The 19,332-nt window shown below is 38.5% G+C and overlaps 1 protein-coding gene across 2 annotated transcripts in view; it reads right to left on the bottom strand.

Annotated features, from left to right (window-relative positions):
* LOC127989645 (astrotactin-2-like) overlaps positions 1–19,332 on the bottom strand; it is a 463,909-nt gene that overhangs the window by 63,672 nt on the left and 380,905 nt on the right. For both annotated transcript variants that reach the window (XM_052591441.1, XM_052591440.1), the window contains 3 exons: positions 18,569–18,831; positions 6,263–6,396; positions 5,124–5,272 (listed from right to left, as the gene is read on the bottom strand). In XM_052591441.1, the coding sequence (XP_052447401.1) occupies positions 5,124–5,272; positions 6,263–6,396; positions 18,569–18,831 (546 nt within the window). The remainder of the gene's footprint in view (positions 1–5,123; positions 5,273–6,262; positions 6,397–18,568; positions 18,832–19,332) is intronic.

Here is a 19,332-nt window from a genome sequence, read left to right as displayed (position 1 = left end):
GCTGTCTCTTAGCCTCTCTGATGCCACGGGACAGGTTGGCCCTGGCTGTCCTCAGGCCCACCTCATCTCCAGCTCTGAAGGCAGCGTTCCATGTTTTCAGGAGTCTGTAGACCTCCCATGTCATCAGTGTTGGGGCTACTTACTCAAAAAAGTAATATATTACATATTACATATTACTCTCAAAAATAGTAATGCCTTACTTTACTTTATTACTCCCTGGAGAAAGTAACTAGTTATATTACTAGTTATATTACTAGTTACATCTTTTTTTTTCTTAATTACTCTATGACTGTCTGAGATGCATCAGATGGAGGGAGAACATCCAACGGAGGAGTGTTCTTTAGGGTCTTTATCAGTGGCGGCTCCTGCCAATTCTCTCAGGGGGGGGGGGGCAAATGTTTGCTCTATTAATGAGGAGAGGTCACCCATTCAATTGATAAATTAACGGGTAGTTAAAGATGTAAAGGGAACTGAACTACTATAGTATTAATTAAAAATAAACTGACATTAGGAATCAATCTCTTGCACTCCTTATTTTTCTATATCTGTGTTAACACTATTCAGCAGCATATGAGGACTAACACCAGGATGTGGTTTTTCCAAAAAAAAAAAAAACGTTTTACTTTTCGATTTAAGTTTAATTAGAAATAATTGAAGTCACATAAATCACTGTTTACACAACTCACTTATATTACTGCTCGTCAGTACACCTGTTCTCTAATCAGCGGTTAATTCCATCAGGTGCGTGATTTCACATAGAGCAGCTGTTACTACACAGAGCCGTTATTAACTGAGAAGATGCGCAAATCCACGTTCATTTTCAGCGTTTATTGGCACAGTTGTATGAACATATGGTTCACACACCTGATACGGTTCACGCACCTGATGGAATAAACCGCTGATTAGAGAACCGGCTTTACTGACGAGATGCGCATAAACGAGCGGCCGATCGTGATCGGAGCACCCCTACAAAATAATTACTGAATCTCCACCCGTCGAAACTAGGTTTCTGTTGCTGGGAACCTTCCTCTGAAAAAGAGCTTGCCGTTGTTGACGCTTCCATTTTCCCCATCTGTCTGAGCGTGCCGCTCTGCTTCCGGCTGTCGACCAATCAGTGATGGTAAATAATACCTCGTGACAAACCCAGACCAATCACTGTTCCATTCACACCCTCCTCCCCTTCCCTTCTGTGTTGTGTGCCTTGTGTGTGATGAAGGTGCTACTGGCAAATGTAACGCAAGTAACTAGCTCGGGAAAACTGTAATAATATTACCATTTTCAGACGAGTAATGCCTTACACTACTAGTTACTGAAAAAAGTAATATTATTACAGTAACGCGTTACTTTGTAACGCATTACACCCAACACTGCCTGTCATCCATGGCTTCTGGTTGGCCCAGACAGTAATGGGCTTTGTGACTGTTACATAATCAATAGACTTGGTGATGTAGGCAGTGTCTCTGGGTACTCTTGGAGGTCTGTGGTGTTATCGTATGTGGCCGACTCCTTACACATAGACTCCTAAACATTAAACATAATTGACTTTTTTGGTAACTCCATGAGTCCAAGCTTTGATATGAAATGTTACAGGCTACAGCCCGCACCAGCGCATTTGTGTGTGCAAACTGGAGAGCACGTGCTACAAGCTCAGTATAATGGCTGACAGGACAGTAAGATTTATTTTTACTGACTTATGGCCTGACCACATCTCATCTGACCGCAGTTCACTGTTGTTCTACTGAAGCTCCCTATACCTTTCTCGCACTTGTTTGACTAGCACTGAGGTGAAGTTGGAGAGCACATCTGAAAAGTCTCCCTTTTGATGTGGTTGAATATAAGTTCTGCATCTAAATAAATGCAATTCTTGTCCCAAATTTTTTTTTTATTATAACAGTTGTGAGTGGGGTGGCCCACCCTAACTCCACCTGTGCGTTAATTGCGTTCAATATTTTTAACTTGTTAAACTAAAAAAAAAAAAAAAAAAAAATGCCTGCGTTAAAGCAACACTATGTAGTTTTTCGACCTTCAAATAATGTCTCTAAAATTATTTCAGTGGTAGAACACCTCTTAACGGGACAGATTCTATTGCCGCGGCTAGAACCACACTCTGTAAGTTTGGTGTTGGGGTCAGTACACACAGCCCCACCCATACCTGCCAGAGGAAGAGTGTGACCTGCTTTATGGCATATTTTACTCATAACCTGGGTCGAACTTACAAAAGTTACATGGTGTTCCTCTAATGCGCTAATTTTGACAGCTCAGAATTTATGACATCATTGCAAAGGGAAAATCAGGGGCAGCAATTTATTGATTTTTTTTTTTTTTTTCCATTGATAAAAACAGAAACAAAACAAAACAATACCATTAATTTGCATTAAGAAAGCTGATTTAAACATTTGTTTAGCTAGAAAATATTTTGTCCTCGTTGACCCTAATAGCATTTTCTTTTCCCAGGTATCCTGTCTTAAACTGCCAAATTTCCTCCTTGAAGAATTCCAGTTTCCAAATGTCTCCCATTATTCCACAAATCCGCTAATTTCATATTGAAACACTTGATCCCTTTGTTGTAAAACAAAGAGTGTATTTTTTCTCGGATTTTACAGAATGCGATACATGATCCAAAAGATGTTTGAATCTATGAAAAAAAAGAGCCCCTGTCAGTGTGTCTTTCACCTTTGATTATGGTCACCATCTGATAATCGCAGGATAGAAAATGAGCATGTTGACATCACCGGGTTCTCTCAGGGGCTTTCACACGGAGCAGGGCTTTCAAAGTTTGGTTCATTGGATATGAAAGTGGTTTTCTAAGTCTACTGGTGGCCTGTGGTCTGGGGTGTGTGAGAGTGAAACACTCTTGATGATGTATCATTTGCAGAATTGTTTGCTTATGGTTTATATCTCTCATGCAGTGCTTTCCTCTTAATTATATCTTTAGAGAACAGCTTGCATTCTTTGCACCTTTTGCATCTGCTGCAGACAAACCAAAGTGTTGTTCTGTGTGCATAATGCATCAGAGGCAAAGAAATATTTAAATGTAGGTTGAAGAATTTATATATATATATATATATATATATATATATATATATATATATATATATATATATATATAAAGAGGGTTTATTGTATGTTTCTGGGCCCTATTTATTTTATTTCCCCCAAATTTAGTTTTAGTTTGACCTTTAATCATTTTTTTTTTCTTCATTCCTATTTTTTTCTGTTTTAATAGTTCTGTTTTAATGGTTGAATTAAATTTTAATAAATAAACTTGTCTAATTCATTGAAATCGTGAAATTTACATTAAAAGATTAACACAAACAACATTTTAAGGCCCTATTAAACAAGTTTTCCATTAAAACCATGTTTTCCATTTTAATATTCAGTTTGAACTGTTTAATAAAAGCATGTATAATTAATCGAATTTATAAAAGATTAACAATTTAATTTATTAATACTACTACTACTATTAGACCTGTTGCATAATGAATGTTTGAACACACGGTTCAGACCCAAATATTACAATGGGACATTCAAACTCTGTTTCGGACCAAGCAGTTGGAGGACATGTAAAAACAGCCTCACATGACCAACACAACACAGGACGAGCAGCTGATCTCAGGTCTGGTCTCTGGAGGGTGTAACCCTGCAGTCAGTCTCTCTAACTGATCAGAGTCAAAGACGTCACACCATCTGTCCCCCTGCCAGGAACTGTCTTCATCTCCTGCTTTCACTCATCAGATGACTAAACCCAGCCTGTTCAACCTTAACATTTCATCTCTCCTCTTTTATTAGATTCCTGTCACCTAAACTCTGACTCACAAGCCATGACTCGGACAGACGGCTACAGGTCACTGTCAGTCAGACGGACCGTTATTACCCCGTCTCTTCCCTCGTCTTCATCTCCCCCTGCTCCTGTAACCCTGAAACCGTAGTGCCACGGAAGCTGAACCAGAGTTGACCTGATCAACAAGACGATCAGTTATGTATTCAGAGTCTGACCGCAGGCTACGAGGACAACATCATTGTAGAACCCTGACTGAACTGCAGTTTCCCAGCACTAGGAAATTAGATTTCTAAATTGACCACAGGCATAAGAATGGTACATTCACATCGAAATGATTGGAAGTATCTCGTAAGATTGGACAATATCCATTAGGCCAAAAGAGAGTGAAATTTAAGAAGAGAGAGAGAAAAAAAAGCTTCTATGAGCAACACTGTATCAGGTGGAGTAGAACAACACATAATGCCAATAAATTGTAAACTGTATTGTTTACATCAATAAACTCTACTGGTCAAAAGTTTATAATAATTTAGATTTTTTTTATGCTTTTGAAAGAAGTCCTTTCTGCTCACCAGGCTGTATTTATTTGATTAAAATGCAGGGGAAAAGTAATAAAAAAGTAATATTGTAAACTAAACTAAAATACTTATTTTCTATTTTTATATATTTTTAAAATTCATTCATGTGATGGTAAAACTGTGATTAATTTTATTATTATTATTATTTGATTTATTATTTCAATTTATTATTATTATTATTATTATTATTATTATTATTATTATTATTATTATTATTTTGCATATTATTATTATGTTCAAGATTATTTGATTAATAGAAAGTAAACACAATAAATAAAACTGCATTCATTTCATTTTTTTTTCTTTTTTTTTTTTTTTTTTCTTTTTTGTAATATTAAAATAATTAAAATACTGTCATGCCGTTGTTCCATTTTTACTAACATTTTTGAATGGAAATGTATCAGGTTTGACACAAATATAAGCAGCAAAAACTTTGTTTTTAAACATTGAAAATAATCATAAATGTTTATTAAGCAGCAAATCATAACAGGAACAGTCACTTATAACAGGAATAAATTACAAATGTACAATACATTCAAAAAGTAAAAAGCTATTTTAAATAGTAGAGATATTTCACAATATTATCTTTTTTTCTTCTCATTATCAAATAAATGAAGCCTTTGTGAGCAGATCCTCTTTCAAACAATCTCCTAAACAAACTTAATTATTCCAAACATAGTTCCCCTTGTATTTTAAGAAATTGTTTTTGCACAGACTTTATTACAATTACATGAAGAAGGCATTCTTCTCTGTAATATTGTTCTTACCTGTGTAGATTTCTGCCTCTGATGGGTCCTCTACTCTCTTGTGTTGAATGATGTAATCTGAAACCTTGTAGCCAATCAGGGGTTCCACGTCGATCCATTCCAGCGCCACCATCGTACTGGAGGGCTCCAGGTGTGGAGCCAGTCTCAGTCTGGGAAAATAAAGACAAGCCAGCATCGTGTGTGTGTTAGTAGGATTTGACAGAATGGCTCCGTTCCGAAACCCGCTGAGCTCCCTAAGCAGTAGGCATTTACTGAACCAGAGATGTGACTCTGAAGCAAAGGCTATTTTAAACAGTAGGCAGAATACTTAAGACACCTTGAGGAATTCACTAAGATTGAATTGCGACACAAGCTCTCTGCTCTCATTTCTGCCAACGACACGAATATGGCTGTCAAATCTGTGTTGAACTTAATTTGCATGGAGCAGTTTGGATCTTTTGAACCGGAACTTTGAAGTTTGTTCCATTCACAAACGTGAATCACAATATCGTCCACTTTTTTTTGCACTTCCTTTTTAAAATGTGCAGATTTTATTAGTTTTTTTATTTATTAATATAAACAAGTAATTTATTTATTAATCAAGGATGCATTAAGTGATCAAAAATGACATCATATTACAAAAAAATATTTTTCAAATACTGTTCTTTTGAACTTTTTTTTTTTTAAGTAACAGTTTCCACAAAAATATGAAACCACACAACTGTTTTCAACATGGATAATGATCAGAAATGTTTCTTGTGCAACAGATCGGCACATCTGAATGATTTCTAAAGCTCACGTGACACTGAAGACTCGAGTAATGATGCTGAAAAATCAGTTTGACATCACTGGGATAAACAATATATCTCACAATATTACCGTTTCGCTGTATATTCGACATAGCCTTGGTGAGCAGAAGAAACTTCTTAAACATATTTTGTATATTTCATTATGTGACTCAGCATTTAATGTAATGGACATCCTGAGTCACCGAACAATTGTCTTGATGAGACGCTGCCTCACAATTTGGCAGTGAACATGAGGCATATTTGGCAGCATCACATGTCTTGTCTAAGTCTAGGATGCCTTAATATTCTGCCAAAAAGAGGTGCCAGGAGTCAAGCATTGCATGAAGATGCTTGCAGATGTGGGTAACTTACACAGGTCGCCGCAGGGGGCTACAGTTGGGAAGCCCATCTTTGCCAAGCGCCGTCAGGTCACAGCGGCACCAGTTCTCGATGACATCACCCTTCCCCGCACACCAGTATGAGCTCATCGCGGCACTTTTGAAGGCCTACAAAATAAACGGCACAGGTGAGAAAAATGCAATTATCTCCACGAGCAGACATCCTTCTGCCGTACTCGATGAGTCACCAACACGCTCCGCCACCTCCACTTGAAAAGTGGTGCATCTCTGTGAAGTTAGGCAGGCTAAGGCCATCTCAGGCATCTTTGTACAGACAAGAACCTGCCAAGATTTAATTGGAAACGGTCTCAAAAAAGGTCAGGCCTCATGTGAATGTCAAGGGACTCCGTCTCTGGGCAATAATAAGACAAGTGTGGGCGGGGCAGAGAAGGAAGAGGGCGACTGAGACACAGCCGAGGGACGGGACGCAGCGAGACGAGAGCCACCTTTCCACTATTACCGACAGACAGGAAGTCATTCTCTTCCAGAGTCCGGGAGCTGCGTTGAGTACTGACCAGCTGTCGACCGGCTGAAGTGATCTCTGCTTGTTTGGTGATTAGATGAACTGCTTTGGATGATTCTGCTCCAATTGAATATGTCTGGTGTGTGATCTGTCAGTTGTCCAAGCCACGACACATCGTTGTGCTTCTCATTTGGTGTGCGACCACCATATTTTGTTATCTTGGTAAGATAATCATCAAGTGTTATATATACAAAATATAAGCAAATAAACTGTGAAAGAATGCATACCAAATGCATTTGTATGTAACTTCAATGCTGTGACCTTTAACTGGCACATTTAAAGATGGACATCTTAAGCAATGACTGTTTAGATTTATATGAAGGAAAAAAAATATGTGGGACCTAAAGGGACACTAATTTTCCAACTCTCCAAGAGTTAACGAGTTGTGTTTTACCATTTTCTAATCCATTCAGCCGATCTCCGGTTCTGGTGGTAGCACTTTTAGCTTAGCTTAGTATAAATCATTGAATCTGATTAGACCGTTAGCATCTCGCTCAAAAATGACCAAAGAGTTTCTGTATATTTCCTATTTAAAACTTGACTCTTCTGTAGTTACATTGTGTACTAAGTCCGATGGAAAATGAAAAGTTGTGATTTTCTAGGCTGATATGGCGAGGAACTATACTCTCATTCCAGCGTAATAATCAATGAACTTTGCTGCCATACCATGTGTGCAGCAGGCGCAATGATATTACGCAGCGCCTGAAAATAGTCCCCAGCTAGTTTGTGTAGTTGCAGCAATAGAGTTGCTGGGGACTATTTTCTCACTGCATTCTATTCAGAGGCTCTGTTCTTACTTTTGACATATTGCATGTTCAGATATGCATACAACAACATATTGCATTTTTTACAGTGAATTTCTTGCAAAAAGCGTTATTTTTTTTATTTTTTTTTAAAGTCGAGCAGGAGAACAACAGTCAGAAAATTCTGCCTTCCTTACAGGTGGCAGTGGCAGACAGTGATGAGGAAGCTGCCCATCTCCCTGATAGCATCAGCAGGTTTCTGCCAAACCTCACCCCTTATTTATGCACAGGCAACTCTCTTTAAACGGCCTTGATGAATGAGACGTTATTACAACAGCAGAGAGATGGAAGGGAAAGACTGCAATCCATTGCGGTATAATGACTTGCATGAGAGATGCTTGGCAGAGGCACAGAGTTGTGGAAGTCAAAACAGAGAGTGAGTACCAACAGTCAAACCAACAGGCATGAACCAAAACCTTAAAACCAGATAAAATAATAAAGCAAGTATAAGTATTATAAACAAGAAAAATATCTACCATATCTTATATCATCTTATAATAATAAAAAGTAGTAGTAGTAGTAGTAGTAGTTGTAGTAGTATAGCAGTAGTTTCCACAGAAACATAAGGCATGGACAGTAAAACAATGTCAAACAACAGTCTGACAAACCCACAGAAGGGCAACATAAAACTAAATAAAATGCATTTGGATGTGAAGGAAGGGCACATTTTGCTGTGCGTGTTGGCCATGAATTCAAGAGTTGCTGTCCTTCATGTCAGATCAGCCATTCCCAGCCAACACTATAAATGTGCCGCTTGAAAGAAAGGAAACTGAAGGTTTAACAAATACGCACATTAGTGTGGCATTCAGCAATTTGCGAAAAGTGTTAAAAAAGATTCAGCAAATGGGAAACAGATGACCTGAAAACATGAAATATCAGTGCTGATGAGAGCAGCACTGCTCATGGACAAACACAAAGCCGCAAACGTGCACACACATCGACCTCCAGTGGTTTCCTTGAAAAAGCATGCTTGACTGCTCAACTGCACATGTGAAAAATAGACAAACCGATTATGGCTATGTTTATGTATGCAGAGTAACCTAAGCCTAAGTAAACAAGGAGGGTAATTAGGGGTGTATGTGTGTGTGTGTATGTGTGTGTGTGTGAGTGTGTGTGTGTGTTATGAGGGGGAATCTAACGGAGGTCGGACAGAAAGGGTGTATGATGGGGAACCCTAAAGACCCTGATATACTGACAGCAAATTATTGTTGTTATTCACTTAACGGTAAAAGGAAGTTTGAAATACCCGAGCAGCAATTTACTGTTAGCGAAAATCTTGAAGCTGCCCATGCTGCTGCAAATGGAGTTTACATGAATATATGTTAATATATGCTCCGTACTTTTCTCTCAAATACAAAATAAACACACAACAAAAATTACAGCGCTCAGAAAACTGCATTTAAGAAAGCATCTGTTCATAGCGATGTGGATATGTTTGTACAAGCTGTGCAATTTCGGCACTCCGGTCTTTCCACTCATTATACATTCGGCATAATACATTTCTCAGCCGATACGATCTGTTAATACCGATACTGGTAGTTTAGTTTTCAGAAGAATAAAAATGAAATTAAAATAAAACTCTCCCAACCAAGATTCTAAACTATACAGAGAGCACTTTCATGTGGTACATAATATTAGAGGTTAATATGAACCACAAAACTATTAAATACATTAACACTTTGATATAGGGAATCTGATCAGTCAGATTTTGTGCTGCAAAATATCCATGACAGCTGTTGTCCATGCTGGCAAATAATAATGGCCACTCAACATTAATTATAAAAAAAAAATATATATATATATAGCACGGCCATTCAAAACCAGTGGATCTAACATGTTCATATGAAAAGCGATATCTGCAGACAATCATTTTTGGCAGGAATTATTTAAAACACAGATATCTGATACCAGTCGTGTCTAAAATTAATGTATACAAGTGGGCCAGTGAATCGGATATGGTCAAAAGATTGGATCTGTGCATTAAGACTTGCAGTGTAAACGCAGCCAAACTGTTCACAAACTGTCAAAGGTGGTGGACCCACAACGCCACACCCACCCAGTTAAACTCCCACTGACCAATGGGAGCTCAAAGATGTTTATAAGCCAGGAGCAAACTTTCCTGAAAACCATGCTTCAGTAAAAGTACAGATATAATACAGTGGTCGACGGATATGTGTTTTTTGACAGCCGATGCCAATATCCTGGAAAGCGGGGGGCCAATAGCCGATATAAAGCCAATATATATTTATTATTATTAGGCTATTAATATTTAATAATTTTTAAATCATTTGACAATGGATTAAAAAAAATAAATGTGTGAAAGAAGCATACTTATACTTTCGATGACAGTATTTTTCACAAATAAATAAATATTTAATACCGTTATAGTATAAAAAAGTAAACACTGTAACCAACAGGACACTCAGTATTCTCACAGTTAAGTTTGCAAGGTTTGTGAAATTTTCATTAGACATTCAAAGATTTGTTTAAACTATATAAATGCATATTTGCTTAATGCTGATGGCAAACGAGAAAGTATTATAATGTTTGCCTTTCTATTACTAATAGGACAAATATAAAATAAATTGTTGTAATAGTTTCTGTATACATTAATTTCTTTGTTTAACCATTCTATCTGATTATTAGACAGACTTCTATCCGTATTGGACAGAACTGTTTATGACGATGACCAAGATAGAGAGTGTGAGCACTGTGTATGCTCAGGCGCTGCCGCTTTCAGCGCCATCAAAATAAAAGTCCCACCTCAAACACATTGGCCAAGCATCGGCCGATGTCGATATTTGAAAAATGCTAAAGATTGGCCGATATATCGGTTGACCACTAGCAACAATGACCCCATTAAAAATAACAAGTCACTAATTCCATTATGACTCAAGTTAAAGTCTCAAAAAGGCTTTTTTTATTTGAGCAATTTTGCTGGGTAACTTTTTTTTGAGCAATGTTGTTTGGGCACTTTACCACTGAGGATGGGTAACAAATTTATACCTGGATACTTTAGATTGGTCATGGGCCCTGTATCTCACCTGGTTGCCCGTTGATGGCAACACTGGCCAAAGTTCCAAAAAAGTTCCCCAGTGTATCATCAGCCAGCAACTTTAGAATCTCTGATTTGAATGGTAATTACAGTCAAATCAAATCAAAATTGACCATTTTGTTTGCCTAAATTGATCTTTTTGTGGTGAACAATTCATCCATGCAAGTCAATCCACACAAAAAAAAAATAGTTTGGCTTTGTGATCTAAAATGCCCCTCCCCTCTGCATTGGAGGACCTTCCCTGATGACGTAGTTCCTCCCCAGCCATCAAACGGGAGAGGAATGGCTTTGAGGGTACTCGCCAGGTTGTGTTCCGTGGAACCAGGGTAGGTCGCTTCGGAGTGAGTAGTCGAGAGGAGGTCCGGCAGCGATCTCCATTGTGGCCTCCCGTTGACCCGGGGTTCGGATGGGAGCCGCCGTTTCCTCATTTTGGAAAGAGAGGGGAGAGGAGACGCAAATCGGCTGAGCCAGCGCCGCTGCACAAAATGGCCGCCAACCCAGCGCCGCTGCGCAGCATGGCCGCCAACCCAGCACCACGAGGCAAGATGGACGCCAGTCCAGCGCCATAGCACAAGATAGCCGCCAGCTCAGCGCCACGAGGCAAGATGGCCGCCAGTCCAGAGCCACAGCACAAGATGGCTGCCAACCCAGCGCCAAGAGGCAAGATGGACGCCAGCACAGCGCCAAAGCAAAAAGTGGCCACCAGTCCAGCGCCACAGTGCAAGATGGCCGCCAGCTCAGCGCCAATGCCCAAGATGGCCGCAGAGACATTTTTGGATTATTTCTCCAGGCTGTCAAAAATCCTAGAGATTCCCAAAACTGTTCACGTCACGTTGGCTGAGCCAGCACCACAGTATACGATGGCCACCAACCCAGCGCCGCTGCGCAACATGGTCGTCAGCCCGGAGCCACTGCAGAGGATGGCAGTTACAGTGGGTTTTCCTGAGTTGCGTCAGGTTCCCGTTGACCCACTGGAGTTGAGTCAGGTTCCGATTGACCTTCCAGAGTCGAGTCATACTCCCGTTAACCCTCCAGAGTTGAGTCAGATTCCTGTTGACTTTCCAGAGTTGAGTCAGGTTAGTGGGTTCACTTCCCCTTATGCACTTCACCATAGGCACTAGAATTCCTCTAGTCTGGTCCTGTCTTCACAGTAATTGCACTCCAGTTAATTGCACCAGGTGCAGGCAATCTATTGTCATTAGCCTCCTTTATAAATACCAGTCTTTCCCTGTTGTTTGTATGGAGTCCTTACCCTTCGTTGTTCCACTCTGGCAACGACCACAAGGATGTGGTGGTCTTCTGCTCCGCTCTGGATTACTCCGATTTTGGATTACCTCAAATAAAACATGCCTGCGATTGGATTTCTCGTTCTCCCTGTGTCTCACTGGTCGCGAAGCGTCACAAACCGTGCCATTTCAACTTCCTTACATGCAGATTTGAACTGATTTGTCAAGTACGTCTCCTTAATTTCTGAGCTACCAAACAAACCTACTGTCTCTGAAAACTCATAGATATATAAACTGATGCAGAGAAAGTTGCCATGCAAAATCAAGTAAAAACAAGTAATTGCATTACTCATCATATATTTAATGGATTAAAGATTATACAGTATACTGTATACTTTTTTGTTCCTTCAAGAGTCAAGCAAAAATTAAAAGTTGCTAAAATCTTGGACACTCCAAAAAAAAAAAGATACTTATATACAGTAACTATTTACATTTACTCAAACACTTACACCACTTCTTCACAACGATTCAATCTGCAACTTCACTTGACATATATTGCCTACAAAATTCAAAATCAAGTTTTCTGAAGAATTGAAATAGTGGGTTGTGCAGTATAGCACAGTAAACAAATACACTTAAGTACAAAAACTGTTTATGACAGATGTTTGCTTTGCTTTTCGAAACTTTCGATAACCAATAGTTCCACGAAACCTCTTAACTCTCAAGACCTCAGAGAAACCTATTCTCAATGACAAGACGTGGGGCAATCATGACATCTAAATGCGATTATCTGTTGTAACTCATCTGAGCTCACCCTATTACTGTCCCCAATCAGTGTCTGATATGTGCAAACATTAGCCAGCTGGCCAGAGGAATTGATTCCTCTGATGACCCAAGACCTCAGTGAACAGGTCTCTCCAATCATTCAGCCTAATGTAGTGAAGGAAATGTCCCTGTTTCTAGGAAAACCTAAACCATCTTCCAGGAAGAGAGCTATGGCTTCGATTGAATCCAGGGTTCATAAGGGGACACGGAGAATTCAAATAAAAGTACACATTTTTGAAAAGCAGCAAACCGGCTCAAGGGTGCCTATAAGCTGATTTGATTTGCTTTCTCTATCCACTTAAATGGCTAGCAAAATCCATGGCTATAGCATTCCCTGGAAAATTGATTTCGGTCAGCATCTTGCCTTGGGTTTAATACAAACTATATGGGCAGTATCTGTCATTTTCTTCTTTGGAGAACAAAGATTGTACCATGATCGGATTGGGTGCACACCTTTGGCAATTCCTTAACTGAGCAGTTTTATTCCAATAAGCAGCCTCAACCATATACTCAATTACAACGCACACAAAATATAAGAATCCATCTGTTGAGTTTTTTCGTTTTCTGGGAATTGCTTTTAGGAAGTTTTACAGAGCAACTCAAAAAGTGTCAGGACTTTAAAGGTGCCATATGCAAAAATTGAGGTAAAAATATCCATAACATGACCTACACGCATCAAAAGAATGAGAAGAAATAAGGGCGATGATGTCATAAAAAAAATGTCAAGTTATAGTGCTGCAGAGATATCAACCTTAATTAGCATTAGCATTACTAGCCCCGGCCCGACAGGTGTCGTAATACCAGTTTCGGCCATGGGAGGCGGTATGCGGGCAACATAACCACCAGCCAACCTACAATACACGAATAACTCGCAGGGCGTACCTGGACCTGATGTCAATCATGTGGAAAGTACAGCCCACTAGTTCATTTCAGTTAAGGGAAGAGAGCGTCACCCGCTACAGGGAAACAACCGCGCTCGGAAACACAAATCAAGAGTAAACATCGGCACTGCTTTTAATCACTGAGAGACAACTGATGGACCTGAAAGAAATGAGGTTCGACTCCGATCTTGCAACATTTCTTTTGGATTGGTAAGTTAGATGCTGTTAGTATTTTGCTAGAAGTTTGTTTTATATGTTTGTGTATTTGTTTTCAGGAAGTTATAACATAGAAATGTATCGAAGGCTGTTCGATAAACGTGCTAATGTTAGCGTTGGCTAACAGTAGCTGCATTTGATAATTAGCTAGCTATAACTTAACGTTACCCATTTTATTATATAGGGCTGTGCATGTCTTTACTCATGTACATCTCATCAGTAAAGACGCTCCTGTAATTAGAAGTATATCTCCAGCACGTGTGTTCAGATCAGGGCTGCCAGGTTTTCACAACAAATCCTGCCCAGTTGCTTCTCAAAACTAGCCCAATCCCGCTTCCAGAAGGTTCCCCGATAAAACATTGCTTCCCTGGGTTAAAATATACGTTTTTTAGCAGGGTTTCCTTGGTATACTTCGCATTTTAGGGGCTAAAGATCACGTCATTTGTATTGGGGTCGCTGCGACCTGCAGACATGAAAAACAACCACCACAGACTTGGCAACACTGGTTGGCATTTACTACACAGAGCCGTAATTCACTGACAATCTACACAAAATCGATGATAAAATCGCAGGCGATTCTTTGTCGATTTTGAAAGCGATTTTGTGTTAGTTGTCGGTAGACTACGGCTCTGTGTAGTAACTGCCGCTCCACCTGAACCAGTGTTGCCAAGTCTGCGGTTGTTTTTCATGTCCGCGGTTTGAAGCAATCACAATACCAATAACCGGAAACGTGATTGGGCTAGTTTTGGACTAGTTTTAAGAAGCAACTGGGCAGGATTTGTTGTGAAAACCTGGCAACCCTGATCTGAACGCACAGCTGGAGATATACTTCTTATTACAGGAGCGTCTTTACTGATGAGAGGTGCATGAAAATCGCATTCGATTTTTTGCACAGCCCTATTATATCATAACTAACCTGTTCTGTCTAGTCTGTTGGTCTAGACAGAGCAGCATTAAAAAAAAAGCATTAAATTTAACGATACAAATTTATCATTTCAAAATTTTCATCTTTTCTTTTTTTGATTCTACAGTGAAGGATGGAGATGTTTTTTTCGTTTTTTTTGCAACAGGATGGATGAATGAATAAAAATCACAATTCAGACTTTCTTTTTGCAATTCTGACAAAAAAAAAAAAGATTGGAGATATAAAATATAGATATAATAAGATATAAAATGTTAAAATGATTAAAATTTAAATGTAAAATTGATAAGATATAAAAAAAATTCTGAGTTACGGTCTTTGCAATTCTGTTAATATATATATTACTGTATCTTCTCAGAATTGTGAGTTTATAGCTCAGAAATACAAGGTGAAAAAAGTACAAATTGTGGGTTATAAACTCAACTCAAAACTTTTTAGTGGAAACGTGCTTCCATAATGAAGGCTTATAATGTAGTTTACACTATAATCAAAGTAGTGACCGATCTTTTCTTCTGCATTGTAACGTACATCAGAGTGACACCAATTATTCATGGTTACATTTTTCACAATAAGGTATATTAAACAACCTTTAAAATGCATTGGTTGTTTTTTTGATTTCATGCCAATTTTAAATAGACTATTTGTCAACAAATGTTGACCTTGACAACAGAGTATGCAAGATCTGTTAAACAGGCATAACTATGACCAGAAACATACTGTACTTAACAACAGCATGCAGACCAATGTCTGACCAATGTGTGTGGTCTTGAGTTTACTCTTTTCCTTGCTATAATGCCTCTTGTGGCAATGCATTGAATGTAACACATGCTTGTGTCAGAGCCTAATCGATGATGCAGTGCTTTCAGAAGTACATTAACCACAGGACTTAGAGTGCATGTAGCCAGAAGCATCTGTATTCACTTTATTCGGAATATAGTTTCAATAAAACGGAAGTAGGGACAGACTTTTTGTTCCACGTTGTGATGTACACTTGAGTGTTGCAGCTTACAGAAAAAGAAAATGAAGGGTTTATTTATCGGTTGTTAACTGGATTTTGAGCTGTGGGCATTGAATAAAAAGAAATTAATAAAAAAAAAAAAAAAAAAAAAAAAAAAAAAAAAAAAAAAAAAAATATATATATATATATATATATATATATATATATATATATATATATATATATATATATATATATATATATATATATATGTATGAAGGGATACCTCTTTCACAATTAGATCTATAACATGCATAAGGAAAACAGATGGGGTGAATTTTCATTTCATGACAACTTTAAAGGTATGTTTGACTGCAGATTAGAGATGCATTAGAAACGTATTGCCAGATGTAAGAGAAAATGGCTGGAAAGAACTTTTCTTCTCTTCTCTGTGTCCTAAGAGTTCCTCCTTAATCTTAAAATGACTGATGAGTTTCCTACTTGCACAAATATATAAAGTAGCATGTATGAGTGTGTATGTGTGAGTGTGTGTATCTGGATTGTGAAGGGGGAAACCATGATGAAAACAGGATCAAAACTGTCACATGAGAAGCCCTGCGTATTTCACTTTTGATCCTTTTCAGGCCTGTTTTCCGCTATAGTGTTTTCAAGGAAATGAACTGATAATTTCAGATCATAACCACATTTCCTTTACAAAGAGACTGACAAAGAAGCTCAATCTGGCGAGGACTCAAAACATACATTGTATGCCGCCTTGCTCATTTTTTGCTTTAACTTTATTTCTTAAATCTTCTGATCCCTGCATCAAAATCAGCTGGGGATGGAATCAAATTAAGGATAAAACTCATAAACTCCCTGTGCAAACCGACTGATGTAAAGGTTTGATGGCAGCATCAAAATCAGGTTGTCATATCTACGAAAATTATGCTAAAACCTGCTTTATGAAATTAGAGTAACTCTAAAACCACACTGCCAAAACAAAGGCCAGATAACGCAGGAACATCAGTGTTTGTTTCTCATTGAACCTAAAGCTAGTTCTTTTCTATCAGGTCCTGATCATGAACCGCTCTCATTTCAGTCGAAAGGAGCTAATTTTTTGGATTCAGTTAAAGATGACAGCATTGTCTCTGTAGGTCTTTGTGTCTGTTACTCTAATTGACAGCAGGCTGCGACCGCAAGGAGTCCTGGCTCGTCTCCAGAGTCGATGACATCAATATCATCCTCGTAATCTCACAGTATCTTCTGAGCATGCTATACGCTCTAGTCTGAGCTCTTCCCACTCGACTCGGCTGCAGTTTTCTCTCTTGTTTGTTTACCAGTCGACAGATGCCCACTAGGGATCGTCTGCTATCGATTGAGAGCCTTTTGGCATTCCTGACGCTCCTGTTATTAGTGGGATCCACACACACAGTTCAGAGCGAGAAGCAGTTAGCTGGGGGAATCGGTGTTATGGAGCGGGTCTGACCCCCAGAGCGCTCGTCCGTCAGGTACGTAAACACCAGGCCAAAGTGGGCCATTTGGTAAGTGAGTCACTCTCGAGACAGCATTCAATGGCATCTTGCCTTTCAAGACGTCAGCAGTACGAGGGATGATGCGAGAAAAGAAAGCCCCTTGCAAATCTGCTCCAAAACTAAATGTAATATCCTCATTACGCGTGTGACTCAGAAGGTGCAGCATCTACTAATGCGTTCTCCTCATTTAAGGACTGGGGAGATTTAATGATCACACAGTTCAGCCAAGAAATGGGTGCAAGATTGTGAACATATTTATTATTCTTTTATTACGATATTAATATATAATAGTTCATGTTCCAATTTCTCCAACTAATCTCAGTCTTCTCAGCTCGTAACATCCTGCCAGAAAGAGAACCCCTGCTGAAGCGTAATGAAAGTCACTCCTGCCATCTACAGGTGTGTCTGGAATAGTGGAATACATCACTTATTTACCTGACAGGAGACTCAATCCACTGCCAACGTTTAACAAAAACAATATCTGTGGAATTCATTTTTACACCTTCCACATGTGAGCTGAACAAACATTTTAAGAAAGAATTCAGCTCTTATTCACATGCATTTAAAGAACAAATGTTGATGCAAGATCATGTGCATAATTAGTTGATTCATGATTATTAATTGATTATTTATTAGATTATTCATCCTCGTTTTTTGGGGATTAATGTCAATTGATCTTAATAAGTAACTTATTTAGGCACATAAAACTTCACATGCCTCAACAATACCATTCAGTTTTTTTTTTTTTTTTTTTTTTTCATTTTTTTTTTTTTTTTTATCTTTAGATAACTTTAGATCATTTTTGGTTGAACTGTTTTTTTTTTTTTTTTTTTTTTTTTTGGGGGGGGTTTCCAGTACATGCACTACCATTCAAAAGTTTAAGGTTTATACTTGTAAGCTGTTAAAAAGTGACAGTAAAGACATGTATAATGTTACAAAAAAATGTCAAATGAATGCTGTTCTTTTGATCTTTCTATATTTCAAACAATTCTGAAAAATAAAACTGTAAAACTTGAGCAGCAAATCAGCACATTAAAAGTGATTTCTGAAGATCATGTGACACTGAGAACTGGAGAAATGATGCTAAAAATTCAGCTGCGCGTCACAGGAATAAATTACATTTTATAATATATTAAGATAGAACACTGTCATTTTAAACTGTAAAAATATTTCACTGTATTACTGTTTTTATCCATTTATTTTTCATAAGATATTTCTTCAAAAAAATACTTATCAACCCCAAACTTTTGAACGGTAGTCTAGATGGATTTCCAAAAATTCTAAACAGACTGGGAACCCCTTTTCAATTTTTATATGAACTATTATTTGAAGGACTTAACCGAACACAGCCCTCATTTACCTCTTTAGTGACGTTATCCTGCACCAGGCTGTACAGGGGCACGATACGGCTGACTTCCAGGAGGACTGGCGTCGGGCTGGGCGTCTCACGGCCTGCTTGTCTGCACAGGTGACAGGCAGCCGGGCAGGTGCCCTTCTCCTGGCAGCGGATCTCCACACCAGCCACCAGGTCATCAGTCAGCAGCTGCGTCTTCAGCAGGCCCGACAGGTAGCTGATGAACGGCACTGCTTTCAAGTCCCGCCGGCCGCCTTGGTCTGTGACTTCTGGGAAGGTGAGAGACAGAAGGACGACACTGGAACACCTTGTCTTACGGCAGATATCTGTAACTCAGATCTTGTCTGCTTCTGGATCACAACTAAACAAAGTTATTGATAGTGATGAGCCCATTAACACAGGAACTGAAGCAGGTGGGTTACTTTCATGCATTTATAAAAAGGGTGTGAAAATTGTAATGGCGAACATGAAAAATCTACTTCTTGGAAACGTAATGTTGTATTGATGTTGGTTTTTAAATGGTTTTGAAAGACCTTTATATCAATTTCAACAAAGGTTGTTCTTTAACACTTCTAAAACTAATAATAATTTTCCTTACACCTTGAATGCATGTGAGCCCTTGTAATAAACAACAGAAAAATAAATAATATACTTGGAAATAATTTTTTTCTTAAATGTGAACTTAGTATAATGTCTTCAGACATTAAATAACGTTAACTGCAGTTAAATGAAAACTGTGCTACAGTTTAAATGCATATTAAATGCAATTA

The sequence above is a fragment of the Carassius gibelio genome, chromosome A5, assembly GCF_023724105.1.
Source record: "Carassius gibelio isolate Cgi1373 ecotype wild population from Czech Republic chromosome A5, carGib1.2-hapl.c, whole genome shotgun sequence".
Lineage (NCBI taxonomy): Eukaryota > Metazoa > Chordata > Actinopteri > Cypriniformes > Cyprinidae > Carassius > Carassius gibelio.
The sequence above is the reverse complement of the archived record's forward strand: the minus strand, read 5'-3'. Positions and strand labels throughout refer to the sequence as shown.